This window comes from Atractosteus spatula, chromosome 3, assembly GCF_055471065.1.
Source record: "Atractosteus spatula isolate fAtrSpa1 chromosome 3, fAtrSpa1.hap1, whole genome shotgun sequence".
In the NCBI taxonomy this organism is placed as follows: domain Eukaryota; kingdom Metazoa; phylum Chordata; class Actinopteri; order Semionotiformes; family Lepisosteidae; genus Atractosteus; species Atractosteus spatula.
The window spans coordinates 64697291-64719535 of record NC_142708.1 but is presented as its reverse complement, the minus strand read 5'-3'; the positions used below and the strand labels follow the sequence as shown (position 1 = coordinate 64719535).

At 36.9% G+C, this 22245-nt stretch overlaps 1 protein-coding gene across 1 annotated transcript in view; it reads left to right on the top strand.

Moving 5' to 3' along the window:
• Positions 1-22245, top strand: part of stpg2 (sperm-tail PG-rich repeat containing 2) — a 73579-nt gene that overhangs the window by 16372 nt on the left and 34962 nt on the right. Inside the window, exons 7-10 of the mRNA XM_088911316.1 lie at positions 6651-6758; positions 10651-10810; positions 11616-11779; positions 13873-13965. Coding sequence (XP_088767442.1) covers positions 6651-6758; positions 10651-10810; positions 11616-11779; positions 13873-13965 — 525 coding nt within the window. The remainder of the gene's footprint in view (positions 1-6650; positions 6759-10650; positions 10811-11615; positions 11780-13872; positions 13966-22245) is intronic.

Below are 22245 nucleotides of genomic sequence, written 5' to 3'. Positions count from 1 at the left end.
TCCTAATAGTAAAGACAGACTGATGGCATCATTTAAGTGCTAGATGTCTTATAACATTTTTTAACTTTACTTGCTGCCAGGCTGGTAAGCATATGTCACATCTACAAGGTCATTAGGTCTATTTGCAGTAATCATTTACTTGTATGGATGCTAGTGGCATATTGATCTGATCTGATTGAGTTTATCTAGTTTTTTTTTAAAGATTCCAGAGAATCATCAGAACCTTCACTAAGTGGCTTAAGTTCGTATCCTGTGCTTGTGTCCTAGTTTCATTATCGACCCTGAAGTACTTAGCAGTATTAACTTACTTTCAGGATTGTGAATACTAGTCTATTATGGATCTATTATAAGAGACTACGTTTTTATAATACTACATTTCAGTGATCAATTTGCAAAACTTTCCCTTTTCAGTGACTTTTGAAACCCTTTAGCAAACATTTAATTAATATTGTACCTTATTTCATTGGATACAGTTGGAAAAATACCATCGGTCCTAGTGAACAGTCCATTTTAAATGCAAGCTCCACTGTCACTCTACCTAAAACTAAATGTATCGTACTATATGATTAAGGTTAAAAATTCTTAACAGCACATGATCAAAAAACATTTTATTCAAAGAAGGTGAAATTGTCACTACTGTGCTGCATTTCCTTGATCAAAATAGAATCTGGAGCTGACTTATGTTGGGAATTTTTAAAATAAGGCACTTCTAATGGAAGCAGCACTCAAGACCTTGGAATCATAGGCCACTGTGGGCCTTGGTCCTTGTTGGCGTCCAGTAATGATGGGCAACCCAGGGTGACATAATATCAGAAAGACCTGCTAAAGAAGAGAAACACATATTCAATAGATGGCGCCAAAGCTTAAGAATCAGACGTAAGTCTTTTATGGTACATCTTGAAGATCGGTCTCAAATTTAAAATCTCTCCAGCTAAGATTCATTTGTTTGAATACAGTAGGCGAGCCACCCCATAAGCAAGGACAAAACCAGGGTGCTGAACCCTATAGAAACAAAAGTGTCATCACAAAAGAAAGATAGAAAGGGAATTGTGCTCTGTTGCTGCTCCTCTGGTAGGAATTTTGTGAAGTGAAAAGCATGATTTTCCTGTTGTTATGTAGTGTAACATGTTGTACTTGTTTTGTATGTGATTCTGTCTCTGATTAAAAGTAGTTGAAAAATGTGATTCTTGAGAATTGTTCGGATCTGGAGTGCAAAACAATTGAAGAAACTTCCAACAATGTTTTTTTGTGTGAAAATAATTCCATCCATTTTGTAAAATACTGTACAAAAGTAAAAATACTTTTGAATGCCTTAACAGTGCACAATAAACGGATGAATATAACATCTAAAAGAGAAGGTAGATTGGACATACAGTATATATAATTAACCTGTGTTTTATGGATAATTACTATTTTTACTACAATTATGGTGAAAATATTGTTGAGGAGTTCTCTTATATTCATATTCCAAAGCAAGTGAGGATCCATATTTTTTTCTTCCCATAGATAATTAAAACAAATTTAAACATGAAGTTGAGTAGCTCTGAATGCTTGGCTCAGGGCACATTAGTTTACCTTACTTTTCTGTCCAGTATTTGTGGTAAGGTAAACTGCCACTAAACCATTGCCACTTTTTGCTTTGTTCCTCATAGTTTCTTAGATAGTCATTTTAACTCAAATGGAAGCTGGAGTCTGGCTGGTATCATACTGTGTTTCAACTGTTTACTTTAGGGACTACAGAATATTACAATAAAAAGTTCACTTTCTGGAATAAAATTATGTAATAGCTGTTCGGTATGAATCAAATTACACTCCATCTTGGGTCTGGAGGAATTCTATACATTTCTATCATTATATGGGGAAACAGAGAATGTCAGAATTGGTTTTATCCAAAGAATGTTTCTCTTGTTATCTCTTTGTCCTGTCTGGTTTCCCAGATATTCTAGAAGCTAATTTAATATAAGTAAAATATTTGGAATATGTTTTGCAAAAGATTTTGTGTCGTATACCAACAAATGATCGATGAAACTCCTGTTAGACTGTGAAAGAGTCAGTAGTGTAGTCTTTGCTGCAGACTGAAGATGGTACATTTGCCTGAAGCAGAGACGACGAGTGGGAAAGTACCATGACAATTGTATTGTGAGAGGAGGGAAAGAAGATTAACAATTGGATACTTTGAGATCTCTCTTCTATAAATGAAAGGATCTGACCTATATCCTATGTGTAACAAAAAAGAAACATATTCTGTAACTTTTATGAAGTGCCTCAATATAGTATAAATTGTTTCTTCTCTTTAGTCACCACCATTTTATCTCAACAGGCCAATGGTGAAGACTATAAACCTCTTCAATAAATTTTGATTTTAGTACAATAAGAAAGTCACCAAAAGATCATGGGACCTCAGCCAGAGCAATCCTGCATAGCTTCCTTTAGTCCTACGGAGGTTTGGGACTTACGTCTGTGCACATTTAGGGTTCTACACATTGTGTGTATTAAATCATCCAAACTGTCTGTGTACTCCTGATGTTTGCCTGGTTGTGTTTTTTATCTAAAAGTCAAATCTGACATACCCTACAACCCATAGCTACTCTGTACACCTTGTCTTGACAGACTTTGTGCAGTAAATTCTGAGATACTGCCTTAAATGCTTTTTCAAGTGACAGCTGATTATATTTGTAGAAGCTTCAACTTAAAAATCCATGTAATTTGCATTTCGTTTTCTTCCTGGCATAACCTATCAGCCATTTCACTCCCTCTTGGAAGAAGGCCTGCCTTCCCTGGGAGACAGGCTTGTGAGAGTTCCCCTAAAGCACTAATGGCTTCTGATATCAGCAAATGGAAGACAGTTGCTCTGTTTTTGCTCAAGATAAATTGAGGCTGTTTCCCAGGTCTCTGTGTTTGCCAGTATCCAAATTGCACATTCCACACACAGAGTTCTGACTCAAATAACAAAAACACACTATCTTTGTGGACTTTTTCTGTTACAATAATTAATATTCTCATACAGAGCAGAGAAAATAGAGGGTAAAATAAATAAAAAAGAAATAATAAAAATTAAATTAGTAAATTTCTGATGCATACAAATGTAATATTAAACATTCCATAGAGCCTGACAATGCTAAACATCCAAAATGCAGTACTGTACATATTGTAGGCAACATTTGCCATCACAAATGTTCTTAGTTTTGGACTGAAGCAATGCAGCTTAAAGTGATTATTTTGCCTCTTTGGACATTTAGTAGTTTTGTCAAAATGAGCCAATGAATATAAAGAGATAGTGTATTTAATACTTTGCTGTTAACTCACAAAGCTGAGGAAATGACAGTGCTAGCCCCTCATTTACAAGGAATGAGCCAGGGAGGCAGCTGCTAGGGTGCAGTGGGGGTGAAGAGAGGGGTGTAGAAAAGACATTCAGAGATTTGGGCAACCAACCAGACCAGAAAATTAGAATTCGGGATTAGAATTTGAGCTCCTCCTGAACTTTTGTTTAATAACACCATAAGGTATTAAAGTTTTTGTTTTATAAATGTCATACATTCAAAAATGTGTTTTCCTAATTGGACGTTTTACAGGAACTAGTGATAAAATACCGTTAGGTAACCTGTGATATCTAAGGTTTAGACTTTTGTTGTGTTAATTTACTTACTTCAAATTACCAGCAAGTAAAAAAATATCATGAATGTGTGTTTTGGGTACTTCATCTGAAAATAATATACCAATAATATATAATAGGAATATACTGTACCAATCATTTAATTCTGGTTAACATTGAGCAGGAAAGCATTTGCATGTGCACCTATTTTTCTAACTGCTAGGCTCTGAAAATATTAAGCCTTCTTTTCTGAGATATAATATTTGGCACATTATACAATAAATCCACATTAACAAAAACCCTACATTTTACTGTATGCCTTTAGGTTAGCATGGCAATTTACTTCAATGAGTTTTTGATCCATTGAACACAAAAATTTTTGGATAAATGCCAAAAGTCAAAGCTCTGCAACAACGGGGCATACTTTTTAAGTTTTACTTGTCATTTGTAAGCAATATTTGAACAGGAGCTGTTTATCCAGATGGTGCTACTGACTGGGCAACAATGGATTGATGTGGAAAGTACCTTTTTGTGTCACCCTTCTGCTGAATAACCATGTAACTGCCTTCAAACTTGGCTTTCCTGTTTGATTTTACTCTTTTATTTTCCAAATCTGACAAAATCTGCAGATGTAGTAACAGGAGCATGTTTGCATGTGGGATCCAGGGTTCTGGAGATCAGGCTGTGTTTCTGACAGGCTGCTGGGGCAAGGTTATTGCAAGTGACAGGGAGCTGGAGCTAACATTGTTTCAGAGCAGCAGTTGTTTTGCTAGAGTGCTGGAGAATCAATGCAGCAGGGATAAAGACTAATGACTGCTTAACATTACCAACTAGTTTTTTCAGGTGCATCCCTTTTGGTCATCATTCAGTCAAAAATGGCAGGCTCTGACCATTAGGTGCTTTCATTAGCACCCTGCAGGCAGAAGGAGTAGGGCAGCCCACATCTGTCTTCATTAGAAAGTGGTGGCTGCAGCTTGTGAACAGATGGGTCATTATTGCCTACATTGCCCTCTGGGCCCCTACCTGGAGGACGCCTCCAATTGTCCTACATAGGACACACAGACCTCACACAGAGCACCCACAACACATAGAATAACAGGGGCTCTCTCAGCACCCTAACCTCTGTGCAGCACTGCAGCTACCTTCCATCTTTAATAATAGGGACACACAAACACATGCCACCAATTCTAATGTGCTGCTGGAAGAGGGAGAAAAGCTTAGTAGGCTACTGTAGGTAAAATGGCTGTGGAATGAAAATGTTTTTGTAAGTAGCAAAGGCTGTTGAAATCAAAAGTTCTCTGTCTTTTGTGGTGTAGTTTATATCTGTAACTTTTCTTTAATTGCGATTTACTTTTATGATTACTACACACTACATATCTTTCCTTTCTTTGTTAGTATGCAAGGTTTCTCAATGAGATTCTGAGTTATTTATAAGCATGCAATTGTCTCCTTCCAGTTATTCTCTTTGAAAGTGTTTAATCACGTACTGGGTATCTTGGATCTACAGTATATTTGTAATTGTGGACAAAGCTGTCTTGACCACAGAAAACAGTTACTGTAAGTGCTATTACTAGCATACATTTACTTAAAACATGGATGGGCATCTTACAAAGTGGATTCCTGCAATATTTGCAGATACTTTGCAGTTAGTGGCTGATTAAGATCTTTAAATAAACTGTATTTGCAGCTATTGAGACTTATACTATATATATGAAGAGTCTCCTGAATTTACAGTTACAACATAATTCAGAGTCTCCTAAAGACTCAACAGACACAAACCCCTAAAATATGTTGAACTTCAGTATTTAGTACCATGCTATTTGTTTAGGCTATTATCTATAATTCAATGGTTATATAAAATAAAATAGTGTAAAAGTACTAAATTCTTGAGATACTTAATAGGATTTTATCTTAATTTAGAACCATTATCTTCTGGTTGAAGTTAAAGACCAAAGACACAAATAAACCTGACAGTGCAAATTAATGTGCATGATAGGCTACTTTAAGTCTTTTTTATAATTGTGACTAAACACATTAGGAAAAATGCTATTTAAACTAGATTTCTTTTCCTGTGCTAGAGGTAACTGTGATAAGATACTCTGAGATTCTGTGAAAATATGTGTCACATTTTAATAGGTTTTCATTAATTTGATTCCGTTTTGAAAGTTCTACTGCAACTCTTGACTTCTTTATAACTTTCTTTATATTTTTTTATAACTTTGTGGTTCCCGATCTTGTTGATATGTAGCCCTAGCTGTATCTTTAGGAGAATACATGTAAATTGGATTTCATAAAACAGAGACTTATTTTACCTCTTCTTCCTATTCTTATTTTTCCCTTTTGTATTAGTAGTAATAACAATTAATGAATCAGCAAAGGTTAATTTTGTGCCGCAAAACAACTTTCAACAGATTTCATGTTAAATCTTCTTCACATATGAGTTATATATCTTCTTCATATATGAGTGTATTTCACCTGCAATATTAATTATGTTGCAAAGACATATAAGCATTACCTTGTTTTTATCAGTTCTAAACTCATATGTTTGCACTGTGATTAATGATGCCTTGTGACAATAAAGAAGTGCCATGAATGACATTGCTTCCTGAGCCGAGACAGTTCAGTAACTACCCAACGACCCTGTTTGTTTCCCAGTCTCTAATTGCCCATGCATCTTCCTACATTGCGAGGTTTGTGTGCAGTTTACCACCTTAGGTCAAAGGTCGACACACAGATGCCACTATCTATAACATAATTACTCGCTTATTTGGATGTGGATGTCTAAGAGCAAGGTGACACTGTAAGATGGCTGATGGCACCTGCTCAATGTTCTGTGACCTCTGTTCTGCTGCTGGATTTGTCTCAGCCTTGAATGGAGCTTCATTTCCATAGTTCAGTCATTTATCTCTACAATCTGTACTGGTTAAGACGCCTTCAATTACAAAAGGAACCTTTCATTTCTGTACACTTGTGTTTTTTTTTTAAAAATTAAAAAATGTCCTTGTGCTTGTTGTTATTATTTGTGTTTTCATTTTTGGTCTGTTCTTTTCTGGTCTAGGGTGTACCTGGTCCCGGCCAATATGAAATTAAAAGCCAGTTTGACACGTCAAGCACTTCTCACAATGGTGTTCCAGCTCAGAACCCGCCATTCTTGTCCCAGGCACGGGTAAGACAGAGGCTGTCCTGAGGTGAAATCTGATCTTCTATACAGCACGTGTGTTCTTCTGTAGCCTTGTTTCAAAATGAGAATTTGTGTTACAATTACAAGAATGGGACTGGCAAAGCTTTGTATTAAAAATACAATGGTGGGTTAATGGTATACTATGGTAGCCAACCAGTATGATGTCCTACTGGAGTGATAATCTATTAATCAAATGGTGGGTGACCATTTACCACCTTGTCATGGACACCTTGGTTAAGATGAACTCCTGAACCTGAACTCCTGGCCAGATACCATTTTCCTTTGACATAACCAGTGCAAAATAGCAGAAATGGAGCTCAGGAGAACCAAAGGAAGTGAATATCTATGTTATTGTACCTGTTCCACTTTGTCAGTTCCGTTAGTTTTCTTTGTAGAAGAACTATCAATAAGTAAATGGACATAGCTAAAAGACAAAACCAAACAAAAAGATCCTTTTGGTAAAACCAAGTCAATTATAACAATTAAAACACATTCTTAAACACTCTTATACTGTAAATATAAGATATTTATTTAAGTGACCTGAACGTCTTAAGCAGAACAGGAATTGTGGTCTTCAATGTGTAAATTCATTTGCAGAAACAATTACGTTTCCTGTTTGCAAAGGTGCTCAAACACCGAAAAGGAAAGTAGTATTGCAGCAGTAACTGCAAAAAAGGTCTTCCAAAGATCCGTTGTCTTAGCTCTTGTCATTTCTCTCGAAGCGGGGCAAGCTGACTAGCTGTAATTTCAGGCAGAATTCCTGAGAAAGCAGAGTCCCCCCTTTCCTGTGACATTCTTTTATCCTGCCCTCTCACTTTATTATACAATGGTATAATATTCCTTCTCACCGTCAAAGGTCCTACAATAAAAATGGACCTATTAGCAGAATGGTTTTTATGGTCCCTCACAGTGCACAATCAAAATGTCAGTCTTATTTTCTCTCTTACACTACAATGTTCAACATCCATAGATCATATTCACATAATCAGGAGATCCACTTCCTGGGTGGGTCCAAGTGCCTCTTGGACCAAAGCACAGTCCTGGTTAGACCAAATAGATTGTCTCATTAATGTTGTTAAAATTAAGACACTGAACGACTAGGTTTTCATTTTCTGAACAGTTTTCTAGAAAGGGATAGCTACTGCAATTTTCTATAGCTATCAAAAAATCTAATTTTGAGGGAAAATTTGTTGTTTACCAATTGTGAGCATTCTTTACATCGAACTTTGTTAGTATTCCCATGATTACATCAGGAAAAATACACAGAAAATCAGTTCTGATCAGTACTGGGATCAAATTGTTTGGGGTCTTAATTCACATGCTGGCAAAACCTAACAGGAATGACCTGTGAAAGGTGTCTGGGGGGTGAAAGGTCATCTGAAGGATTTACACACGAGAGCTTGCTGTCTTGAGCTTGAGAGATTCCAAACCTTTCTCATCACCTTTCAGCTCTACTTCATTTTTTTCGCTTAGATCTTTTTCTGTAAATATTTTTCATATAAAATCAATTAGATTGGATTATGCACATTGTTGCATAATAGTGAATGACAGCTCAGCTGGAATGGAACACGAGAACTGCCTGAGTTTACCTGATATTTCAGGAATAATAATAAATATATCTGAGAGACTTGGAGATCTGACATTTCAGAGTGCCACACGGAGCAGGAAAGGCAGGTTGCCACACTGAACTCACAATAAGAAAAACTGCCTCGAAAAGAGTGATAGAACACTATATGCACAAAACGTAATTCAGTGACTACTAATTATAAATGTGCATTTTATACTGTTTTAAAAGTCAAAACGATTTTAATCTCTTGCTGACAAAAAAGTCTGTGTGTCATATAAGAGTTCTGAGTGCTCTGCCAATGAGATAGCAGTGTGCAAGTTTGGAGACAGGAAGAAAATCTCAGCGTATTATTACCACAGCATGGGATACTGCAGGTGGTACTGGATTTTGACACCGACTGTGGCTGTATGACATAAAACTGAATGTGCTCACAAGGCGTTTATTATTCTTCTCATAACTGCATAGATTTTCTCTAGCTAAGTCTTCCTTCTTCCTTCCTGGGCTAGCAGGGGCAGGTGTTGAGGAGATCTCTAGCTAAGGCATTTTTCAACATATTGCTCAAGCACATTGCTCACCTTATGCATCAGGTGAAGTGCACTTTTATAAGCCACTGTGGTGTCTGCATATTTCAATGGAGAAATACAGTGAACCTCTGCAGGAAGATCATTGTCCATCAGCTCAACTGTGAGGAAGCAACCCTAAGTCTCTTTAACTGTAACCACAAGCTGTTTAGAGCAGTGATCTATGTGCTTCCCTACAATGCTTTGGAATGAGGAGCACTGTATAAAGGCAGGTTTTATCATACAGGATTTTATTTTGTAGTGTATTTATCAGTAGAACATAGAAAACTTTTTTAAATTACTTCCTCTAACTCTGGAAAAAAGCTTTTTTCTAATGATTTTCCTACTGCAGATTATTTATCAATCTGAGTTGCGTTACTAACAATCAAAGAAATGATTACTTGATAGGAAATTTGAATTGAAATAGTCAAGGCACGATGCCATTCAGCATAGACCACTGTGAAATACCGTAAAAGCTAAGTAATGTAGGATAGATTTTTAATGTGCAATATATAATGAATTTTCTTTTCTTTTGATGCGTTATGAAAATGGATTTGTGAAACTATTCCCTCTAGGTTTTACACAAAATGAAAATCCTGCCAAGAATTGTTTTAACCTTGAATAACTTTAACATGAGCCCAAAGCTGTGTCTCACAGAGTACCAATGATTTATTTTAAAAAATGGCTGTCCGTATTCTAAAATGGCATTTTGCTCAAAGTTTCCTTGGTCCCAATGGTAAAATTAGGACAGAATTGCTTTGCCTGATACAATTTACAGGAAGTATTTCATGATTCAAGGAGAAACCATGTTGTCTTAGGTATACAGCAAGTTTATCTGTTTCAGAAACACCTTGGCCTTTTGCCTAAATAATTCATTTTTCTCTGTATTGTTAAGCTAGTGTCAATAAAATATAAAGTGAGTTTAGTTCAAAACCATTTCAGATAAATATCACAATGCAACATATTCTGTGGAAGGAATTCCTTGTGTCTATGCATATTCCATTATTGTGTTTATTAAATGTCCTGTGTAAATAATTTTATAGTCCCATAATTGTAATTTATGGTCATGTGTACCTAAGAAAAAATGGCAAAGGTTTTTTTTTGTAGAGGATTCTGCATATGTTTTTGTTCTTAAATAAATTGTCACAACAGAAAGAATACAGGCTTGTGCTGACAGCTGCATGTTGAGATGTGTTGTATATTGTAGTACAATCACCAGGAGCAATCACCAGGGCATAAAAAAGTTACTGAACTGTAATCTGATCTACAATAATGCTCTTACATGCACAGTGTTCTGTTTTGTACAGTTTTGATTTTTACAGTTTTTTGCTGGCACTCTAGGCCTTGTGAAGACAGACATGAGATGTCACATGTGTGCTAGTATTAAGGTTGGGGCTGCGGCTGGAATAATTTACTGTGCTCAAATTTACACTGGAACCTAGTGGTGCTGAAAATGACCCTTTAAGATGTAGTAGGCTAATACGCAATGGAAACAAAAACTGCAAGGTCACACAATATCTGAACTGAGTGAAAGAAAGCATTGTTTCATATTTGAAGAATCTTGGTCCATATTTATTACCTGTTCCGTCAATAGCAGGTATAAAATCATCTTACTTATTAAGAAATGCATCAGGTGATTATTACCGTTCTTTCAATCATCTGTGTTCATCACATAGGGTTCTGAAAGCAGTTCCAGCAGGTCTGCAGTTCAGTTGTAAACCAAAACTGTGCTCCTCATGTGCTTCACCAGCGATTTGCTCCTGTCAAGTCGGAGACTCCAGCTCCTGGTGCTTACGATGACCCACGTACAGCCTTGGAGAGGTTAAGGAAGATCACAGGGATGAAGAAGAGCCCCTTTGGCGTCACTGCTGTGCGCTTCACTCCGGTCTCCAGGAAGACAATCACGCCAGGTCAGCAGCGAGCACCGGTCCTGTCAAGCCTCCATGATGCTCATAGTGCAAACATGCCTACAGTACCTGTGCTGCCTCAGATTGTCAAGCACAGTCACACACACTATTAGCACTTAATATATTTAAGGAAAGCTCTGCTGACAACATTGAATAAAACCACAAAATGGATTGTGACAGGTTTATCTTGAAAAATAAGATTTAGGTGAAATGTAGCAATACATTTACTGTCCGTAACAATGTTCGTAACGATATGAACATAACTACTACAAGGCCCAAACGTTCAAATCAATTATTAATCGATTTTGGTTTATAGGCTTTTTCCTTTTCCTCTAAAATTAAAAACATCTTTCAATATTTTGTGATAGATAATGTTTCCCAGTATAAAAAAAGTATGCACTTTGCCTTTTGATAAGGAACATACTTGTGTAATCAGTGACAGTTACTTCAGAGATACTGTATAGTTTAATCTTCACTTACAGTACACTACATTATTTGCCTGTTCCATGCCTCAACACTGTGATTGATCTTTTCTGGTAAAGACCATTCATACTATAACATTTCAATTGGTTTTAATTTTTGGAATGTGATTCTTCTCTGCAGAGTATATAGTGAGACTATAGTTTCAGATTATGACAACAATAACTTTGTCACTAACCTCTGTGGATCTTTCAAGTACAAACACATAATCATAACAGTGAAGACATATCAGAAGCTCAAGAGAAGAAATATAGTGACTGTTGGAATTTAACTGTGGCAAAACAGTCTAAAGGGCACAGCCCATTTTGTCTTTCATTTCTCTTATTAGGCCCAGGAGCTTACAATTTGTTTAACTATGGTGTTGCACAAGAAAGCCTTAAAAAGGCATACCTGGAAAGCACAAGAAAAGGAGGATTTGGGTCAACAGCACACCGAACCCCTGCTTTTGTAACTAAACAAGAAGCCATGCTTCCAGGGCCAGCTGAGTACCAGGTAAAGATAGGGCTATCTTAAATTTACCTTATGTACAGTGTTGCAGTACTCTTTAATGTAATCTAAAAGTTAAACTAAAATGCTCTCTGATAACCAGTACTGTAGATATCTCAGAACCATATAAAATTAATCTTTTTTATTGTGCTTAGACTGAGAATGTTTTTCTTTAATTGTCAGTATATGAAAAAGTAGCTGTGCTGTCAAATTATTTGAAACATGCAGTAGCTAGAGGCAGACAAGAAAAAGGCCATTCAGAAAACTCACAGGGACAGTTACAAATATGTTTACCAGTGTCTCTTTTCTTGTCTTTTACTTGACTTGAAAAGGCAGTCACTAGAAGCCGTAGGATGCCTGCTAACTAAACCAGAGGTAGGACACCAGGTTGAGGAGATATCATGAAATTAAAAAATGAAATTATTAAATGGCTTATCACCAGTTTAATCATCATTTGTTGAAAAAATGGGATCTGATTTCATACCTACATTATTATTTGCTCAGATATAAACAGTCTTGATAGAAAACAGTTGATCAAATGTTATGAACAAGATAGTGAAAAATGTCTTGTACAAAGACTTGCTTGTATAACCATTAGTGAAAGCTAGTGCAGGTGTGGAAAAAAAAGGTTACAAAACAGGCATTCATTATTGAACTGTTATAGAGCTGGATTTACTCATACCTAGTACATTTGAATTCACCAGCCTACTGTAATTACAGTTATCATTGTTGGTAGTTTTCTTTAGTTAGTTTACTTTCATTTGGCTCATGCCCCCTCAGTCAAATGGTTTACAGATAAATTCCACTGGGAATTGTGAAAATCAATACATTATGGATTTTGTGTAGTAAAACCTGGCAATCATTGTGGTTCAACTGCTGGTTTTATAACAGTGTATAGCAGTGGTTTCCAATCCTGGTCCTGGTGACCCACACATCTCCTGATATTTATTCAATCCCATCTATCAGTAGATAAGGTGGTTGAGATTAGATAGAATTCTTAATTGATCTAAGAAGTTGCTTCATTGGCATATTTGTGACTTGTAGTCACAAGTTTTTATTTCATTTTTTTAAAATTTTATTTAACCGTTTAATAACGGTTACAAGAACTAGCAGGTGTGTGTGTTGCCAAGACCAGGATTGGAACCCACTGGTGTACAGGTTATTCTGATTACTGGTCTTTTTCAGGTGTCCCCAGAGATAAGATTTAGATCATGTGATCTGTGGTTTCATGGAACATGAATTCAGCCCAATTGAGACAGGTTTCCAAAGCAGTCCTGTGTCACTGCCATTTGAGCCATCCTGTCTTGGACTAATTCTCTGTGAATCTGTCTTCACACAGTGACATTTGAATTCCTTTCCAGATAGGATATTTTTGCTTTACAATAAGTAACCTTTAATTCATATGATATGACACCAGTGTCTGCCTCCTGTACAGAAGTGCTGCTGTTGTGTTCTCTCAGTGTCTCCTTGAGCCCTGAATATCTGGGATGGTCTCTGGCTCCATTACCCTCAGTAGGATAAGCAGTTTATTAAAAATATTGATCTTTGTTTTGGATACCACAATGATCTATTGGTTTTTTCAGCTTCTTGAAATACAATTGTGGTCCTAGCTTCATATACAGCACAAGGTTTTTTAGGTGGGTAGCTGCGTCAGCATGCGTAGGCTGCAAAAGAACAGGTAACGGGTTTATTCCATGCTGAAAAGAGAAGAAAGGAAACACAACGTTTCGGCTGTGGAGCCTTCTTCGCGTGTAAGCACCTCTATACCTGAAGAAGGCTCCACAGCCGAAATGTTGTGCTTCCTTTCTTCTCTTTTGAGCATGGAATAAACCTATAAAGTTTTTAATGCTAATAATGGTCAGATGAGCAGAAATAATACCTTTTGTAGACAGAGCTGTAAACTCACACACAGGCCTAAAATGGAAAATGGAAAATAAAAGCATAGTAAGTTACACAACCAGTGTACAATAAAAAAACTGTTGATATAATACAAAACTTAAGTGATAAATTAATTGCCCTACAGCTTCACTTTTTTTTCCTTTATTGTTCATGGTGTACAGTACACACCTGAAAAAAATGTCATGCTTGTTGGCTGGCAGGTGAAGAGCACAGTGGAGGAGAGATACAAGAAACATCACTCAGCTGTATTCAGGTCAGCAACTGAAAGGCTGCAAACTCCCCTAATAGCAAAGGTAAGGCAAGGCATTTTACTGGGGTACAGCTGGTACTTAGTAAGAGGGGTACAGACTGTGTTGGTCACTCTGACTGTGAGGCAGTAGGGAGGCAGTTGCCTTAATTTTCTAGTGTCAGTTAATTTACCTTCTTTCTTCCCACAGCTCTGGTTGTCACAGTGTTAGACTGGTGACAAACTTAGATACACACAAGAAACCAACAGGGATATGTATTGTGCTATCTTTGCAGTGTACATAAAAATAGACAAAATCTCCATATTAAAAGCTTTGGTGAGATATACATAATGAAATCTGCCTACATACAGCATAGTGTAAATTGTCATATTTCAGCCCTATAACCAAAATGTATGAATGCACATTTTGAACATTACAATTATTACTGTATATACTTGCATAAACTGCTAATATGTAGATATTTTACAGTGGAATTACTCTACTTTAATTAGCCTGATGTCTAAGTGCTGTAAAGCATGGGGAACCGAATTGTAATTTTCTAAAGCAAAGTCTTACATCACATTCCTTCAGGGTTCAATCTTGAGAAATGGCCTTGCGAGTACGTACAAAAAAATCTTAAAAAACATTTGTGCTGCTTTCTTGAAACTGGCTTCACGGAGCAGCACATTCATTTCCCAGCTAGTCTTTCGTCTTTCGCCTTTGTTCTGCTTGACATCAGGCATTGGGAATGTCCCACGAGTGCCTGCTGCTGCTTCTACCCAGGTGAGGAGACGGCCTGCTGTGCGTTTGGCCTGTCATGTCGCAGCGAGGCAGGGGCCGGCGTCCCTCTGCCAAAACACTGTGGTTTAATAATAGAAAGGCTCCTTTGCCATATTGATCAATGCTCACAGGGGATGGAAACGTCTCCTTTAGTGGGCCTTCATGAACTGTAAACTGATAGTATGATAGGAGCTATTCTCTCTGGCATGTGGTCTAGTAATAAAGTCGAGAACAAAAGAGACATTAATACGACATATTGGAAAGTCTCTGGCTTGTAGAGGATTCAGTAGGCTTTTGGAGTAATATACTGTAGTTCAGTCTTTCAGTTGTGTTAAGTAACTCAGTAGCTGTCTGTTTTTTTCCCTCATAAAAATGCATATACAGTACTTTTCATATCCCTATATAAATGCAACAATATTTGCAATGTACAATGTTTTTCTTTATTTCCTTGATAGAAATTGAGCTAAAAGAAATTATTTCATTGTAGAAACAAGGTTTATCCACAGACTCTATGAGCCTTGAAAAGACTGTGGGCACATGTCTCCAAAGATCAAATTCAGTTGGCCAGGAGAGAACATAAACAACACAGCCTGCTGTGTTGTGATTATTAAGAGAGTCTCAGTAAACACCACAGGGAGTGGGAATCAAACCAGCCATTTCTACACCCAACAATCCCTTCTCACCTAAAGAATGTTTTTATATTTGCTTATGCTTATTTTTGAATATGATGACCTTCTTGAAATCTATCAGTGGCAATTCACATTGTGGAAAATCAATTCAAGGTGTAAACTGTTCATACTGTAAGTGAAGATTGTAGAAGATTTAGCAGAGACGTTCGGTTGGGTGTTAGCAAAAAAAATGATTGTAATAGACCCACATCACTAAACCCTCCCTGTGCAAGAGTCTTCACTGTCAATGTATAGAGGCAGTTTCCACTGATTCGTGAGGTATTTCATTTTCATTTCTTTGTGTAATAAAATGGTTTTAATAGCGTGCTATAAATAGTGCTGCAGAGCTAGCAGCATATGCCTTTGGTTTCCAGCTGCTTTAGGCTGAATGTGTCTTGCTGTTAACACAGACAATTTATTTTCTAGAACTTATGTTCCCATATTGATAAATCTCAGACTACCATAAAAGTAGACAAGTAATTAATTTTTTTCTCAGCAAGTTGCTTTTCATATTAATTGGCTTTAACTAGCATTAAAATACAGTGTTTTTTCTGGAATATTTTCTGGAAGCCTTGCATTTCATTTTTAAACCATATTAGCAATTCCTGCTGTCTGTTAAAATGGGGGGAAATTACATAGTCTTGTATTTAACAATTAAGAAACATTACTTGCTGTTGGAAGAGTGACAGGAGTCCACACACATACAGTAGGCAGCTAGCCCCATAGGAGTTCAAGGAATATAAAAAAATGTGACATACAGGACAAATTGTGCTTATCTGCTTATCTGCTTATGATTGTCCAATATTTATCAAGGAAAAGAGAGAGGGTGTGAAGCTTTTCTGGTTATTGACTTAGTTTGGCGATCCACAGTGTTCAATTTTCTTGGTTATTAACCATACTCTCAAACGGAGTAACAATCTGGCATACCTAGCTGTCTGTGTGTCCTGAGAACATGATAAGGTCAGTTTTGACTGGAGGCTCCATCAGTCTAGTGGCAGGTCTGTGCACTTGTAAGACTGATTGGCAGAACAGACTCCTGAGACAACGAGGCAGCAACTTTTTTCTTTTTGTTGTGCCCTCCTGCACTCATGCCTTTGAGAGAACGTGTAAGAGTTAAGGAAAGTTAGTGATGAGCTCAACTGATTGATAAAAATTGTAAGACTAAAGGCATGTACTGAATTAATGTCACAGAACATTACAGAGAGATTGATTTAAAACTTCATACCTGTATTATATTGGTGAAAGAAAAAGTTTTTGGAGTAGTGGTTCTCAGCCTTTGACACATTATACCCCTCTTTCAGATAACTCAAAACCACAACCCCCCCCTTGGTGTATGGGCAAATATTTTTTTTAAATAATATTTTCAATTGCTATTTGTGAACTTAATCTGATATTAATGAAAAATAATTTTTACTTAAAAATAGTGAAACAGCTTGAAGGTAGAATCATCCAAATACACAGTTTAACTTCAGTCTAATTTAAGAGCTTGCATCAGGCATTATCAGTGTGAGTTCTGATGCTGCATATTTGCCAGATGTTTGGAAATATTTGGCTCTGTGGATGAACGAGCACAAGTAAGTCACTTTTAACATCAAGTCTGTTGAGTTGCTTATTTGTAATCATTGAAAGTGCAGAAAATCCACCTTCAAATGGGTGGATAAAAATGGGACGAGGATGCGCACAGCTTGCTCGCCAGGTTCTTGTTAGTCAGGAAAGTATTTCAACCAAAACGTTTCCAAAGTTAACAGGTGGAAGATGTCTTGGTCAGTTGTGTCGAATTTCATTCATGTTTTCTTCCGTCATCATATCAAATCAATGAGGAAAAATGCTGCATAATGTGTTAAGCTAAATGATAGTAAATTTGCTTGTTAATAGGACATACTCAGTGTAAGTCAGTGACTAACACACTGAATATTGAGAGAAGCTCAATTAGAAGGCAGGTCTTATGTTTCGGCTTATAAATTGCTGTAAAAACATTGCCTTATAATTTGGTAGCTATTTTGAATTAGCTGTGAATTAGTTGTGTTTCAGGAGGTTGAATTCTAGATAGGCTGTGGGGAGTCCTATAAGAAAGGAGCTGCATGAGTCCAGACATGAGATGACTAGTGCCTGGATGAGAAGCTGAATTAGGTGGGTGGTTAGGAAAGGACAGACCACCTGGATAAAGGAGAAATCTGAAGGAGCAAATCACAGATTGCATGCATTGTGCTGTACAGTAGATGTAGTAAGCAAGGCATTTAGCATATAGACCCCAGTTCAATGGTCTCTTACTTCATTTAAAAAAAGCACAGCTAACCCATATCTGTGTGAATCTGTGAGGCTGATACTTAATAGATATCTAATTGTTGAAACACAGACACAGGCCATACTTACGCTATACTGAATGCCCCTCTTATAAGCTTTTTTAGTTTTGTATGTCACCCAGTGGCTTAAATTTCAGAAAGTTTGCACTGAAACAAAATTGATCATAAAAGATTAATTATAAATCACAGAGCTTTGCCACAGACTGTAATCAAAATTGCAGCCTTTACTCTAGATACCAATTACAGAGAATATTTACATGGTATAGGGTACCATTGGGTAGAACCAAAAATCAACTCCAGGTATCCAAAATCTGGTTTGTACAATAATTTGCAATGGACCCAAAGTTTTTATTTAATCTGGTACTTTGTACAGCATTATAGATCTTTTCTAAACCTTTTAAGCTGCAAAGAGTTAAGAAAGGTCAAGTCAAGTGAATAATTCGATTTAAGGGTTCAGTGGGTCTGAGTAATTGAGAGGTCAGTTTGGCAGGAAAACCGCAAGGCAGGAGGATGCTGCAGGGCCAGTGGTGAAGACCCCTGTGCCAGGGCAGAACCACACTGAAAGGGATTCACTCACAGGACGAAAGCCACACTCAGCAGAAAAATTTGAATTAAATCAGTCAGTGTCTGAGCAGCATATTGCCTCTCCTAGAGACAGAGAGCATTGAGGTGTATCCCTGCTTTCACTCTGAGACTACAGCAGCTGTGGATCATACTTGTCGACTCTGGCCAGGTCTCTGACATTTTTATGTGGTGTCTGAGAAGCAAGTACTACACAGAAAACAGAAGAAATGAATTTTAATTCCAATTATGATTCTAATTCTGAGCTCATACTAACTACCAAGAAACAAACGTTTCCAACAATTAAGAGGAATTTCCAGTGCTTGCCAAGATAGTTAACACACAGTGCTATGATGAGGCCAAAAAAACCCAAAGAAGACTGAAGGTGATGTTACATTTTTTCATTGAGCATTTGGTTGATGTTGCTCAATTTGTTCCACACCGGACAAGCTTGAAGGTGTGCACTGTCTTTAAATATCACTGGTGCGTCCAGAATCCACTGTACCACATGCTTACTCTCTGATTTTGCCTTTTAGCATTACAATCTGTAATGAAATGTACATTTTCTTCTGTCAGAGCCTACCTGTAGCAGCTGTAATATGGCCTCAGTTAATTGTAAACATATAGTTCAGAAAATGTAGTTTTGATCTTTGGGGAAGAATAATATGTTTTGCAGATAATCATTATTTATGGCATGCAGAAGGGTTGAGAAAAGTACTTTTTAAACTATCCCAGGGTAATGACTTGACCTGAATCATTCACATCAGATTCTGAGCCTCAGGCTCTGGCACAAACGAGCTTCTTCCCTGTCTGCCACTGCACAAGAGCATGCAGACGTCAAAGAAAAGTTCTTGTACTTTTTACTTTTAAATATTACCAAGGCAAGCATCCAATTCAAAGAAAGGCAACATCAATTTTGTATATAAAGTGCAAAAGCTTTGAAAACTGAAGACCACAAATGAAGTTGATATGAGAGTGAAGTCAGATAGCTACATGTTATACACTGGAATCAACTAATTGATAAGCACAATGAGGTACACAGTTGTTTGCCTAGTTATACAAAAGGCATAGTAGCATGGTAAAAACAGAGGACATTGTATTTTTGCTACATATCTTCACTGTCTCATTTACCAGGGAGAGAAATGTCCAAAGTTGTAACTTGATTTTCCAAAAAGAATGAGGAAAGACTCAGGAGTGGGATCAGAATACCTCCTGGGCATCCCTGCCTGTCGTAAGAGGCGACTAAAAGGGTTGTGTCAGGAAGGGCATCCGACGTAAAACTATCTTGCCAAAGCCATGGTTGCAAAGAACACAAAGCAAGAGCAATCAAAGCAGCTGACCCCAGGACAGTCTGGGACTAAGGCTGTGAAAAAGAAGAAGAAGAAGAATGAGGGAAGACTTTTTCAATTTGATGTACATACCTGAAATCAAACATGTAGCATTATGAAACAATGCTGTATTTCAATGCTGTTGGGAACTCTGTGTGGCTCCAGGATGTATTTGTCTCTTAAACTAGAAGACTTTCTTTCCCTTTTCTTTATCAGGATATATCTAAATTACTTTATAGGAGTATGTCTTCATTACTTGGAAATATGGTATGTGGAAGCATAGAGCAGGGAAGAATTACTGAAGACACAGTACTGTAAGACACTGTGCTACACAGAGTAAATAAACACCAAGTCATCTAGATTTGAAATGATAAGTTGTATTACAAAAAAATTAACCCAAGTCATTTCTATGGTAAAATTCCTCTTTAAGATTACAGTAAATAGTTATAAAGAGCATCATAGCTTAAGATCCCACTATGAGCACGTTTTCAATACATTATCCTGTGTAAAATATAATGTGATCAGACAGCATTTTCATTGAGATATTTGTGCTTCTCATATAGCAAATCTCATCCTCCACCCCCTTCCCAAATTATCCCTACAGAGATGTCCCTTTAGTAATCAGTGTATGAAAGCCGTTTAATAATTCCACACTGAGCATCCTTTCAACAGACTTAATGAAAACCAGCATGATGTAGTGCAAGTTAGCATTGCATTTGACTCCTTTTCTTCATGTCCCATGGTGAGAAATATTAAAAAAAGTGTGGAATAGCCTCATATTTACAATTTTTGGCCTTTCAAAATAAAGATTTTCTGTATTACTGGGTAGTGTCTGGGAACTTTGAAGTCTATAATAACAGATAATTGTGCTATGTGACTAGCTGCTTTAGGCTGCCTGTGTCTGTGCAGAGGTTATGTGCTGGGCTCCTTGTGTAGCTGATAATGACTTGAACGGCAGCACACCGTGAAGGCACATGTGCCTGAGGAGGACCCTTTAGAGATGTTTAAATCAACAGGTCATTTCATGGAGAGATGTAGAGCTGTAGAGAGTTGGTTTTTTGATATAATTTCTTGTTCTCCCTGAAATTATATTCAGTTGTGTTAAATATGTTAAACATGTATAACTGCAATTTTGAGAGTAGTGTTGTTTTACTTGTGCTTCTTTGATTTGCAGGACTGTATGGATTTTATCCATTAATTTATTAATTTTATCCATTGCTTATAGTATCTAATTAATAGAGGCATTTTGTTTCAACAATGAGGAAATTGATTTATATTTCTATAGCTACGGTTTTCAGTTCTCTCATACAGTATATTCTCAATTTTATGGACTGAGTTTTTGATCTTCAGGAATAAAAATCTTTTTAAGGAGAAAAATGAAATGTTAGTGGTACGCACATTCAACTCTTAGTAGTAATGAAAGATGTATTATTTCTAGATGACCACATTTCTGTGCAGATTTTATTAATTTGTCTGTAGTTGTTTATTCTGCATTGCTGAAAGGTACACGCCAGCTCTCCCTTCCACCTGCATGCCCTCCTCCAGTTGTATTCGGCTCGCTGACAGCTGTGTCATGTTTTCGTCTCATAGCGAGGCTTTGTGGGAGTGAGTTTCCCTTGGCTACTGAAGTGCTCCTTGTCATCCATTAATGAACAACAGATTCTTAAATTAATGGAGATCTGCACTGATAAATGTGCTCCACCAAATTCTTAATGTGATTTACAGGATGCTAGCTGTCACCAAAGGGAACCATCTACTTCTCAGCAGCTTGGAGGCAACATCAATCATATTAGGCATGTCAGCGGAGCCCATGAAACAAGTAGTTTGAACATATTGTTTTTGCCTGTTGAGACACTGTGACTGTATTTTATTAATAACCTCCATGTTGATAAGAATTCCAGTTTTTCTTTCCTTCCAAGAGAGAGTACTGGGACACCTACAACAATAATACCATTCATGCTGTAGGAACTTTTGTAGCCTCCTGAGCTGTACAGATGACACACAAGGAGGCTGAAGGTCAAGGTTACATACAAAAAGAAGATCAAACCAAGGTTAAGGAGCCTGGGTATTAGCATCTTAGATGAATACTGAAAGACAGAATTATCTATAGAATTAAAATAACTTAGTCTGATGATTAGTTCTGTTTATCATACTTAGTACAGTGTTACACTGAAGTAAGTCTTGTGGCCAGGAAAAATGAAAAAGTAATTGAATTCAAAATTCAATAATATTTTATTGAAAGGTGCTCTTAAACAATTAATTAAATGAAAGCTGTCTCTTTCATTGCAGTTCCCTTATAGCTGTCATCAGCTATATCCCCACAAAGTAATTCGGGGTTATAGTCATAGTTTCATATGACTAAAGAATACAAGTTTTCAGTGAAACACAGTTTGTGTTATCCTTAACTTTGTTTTGCCTGCCAGTGTCTAAAGACCTTAAGAGTTTAAAAGCTTTGTAGGGCAAACTGACTAAATAAAGTAACACTTTGACAAAAAGTACAAAAATGAATACAGAAAAAACTTATAGGAACATACAACAGTAGATGTCTAAAAATGCATGAAAATGACAATGAAGATGAGTTACAAAATGAACAAGTCACACGAGGATGGAATGTTTGGAAGAGTACCCTGGGAAAAAGAGTCCACAGCAATACCCTGCCCTAATTGCAAAAGGATAATACAAAACATTTGGTTTTGAGGAAACAGA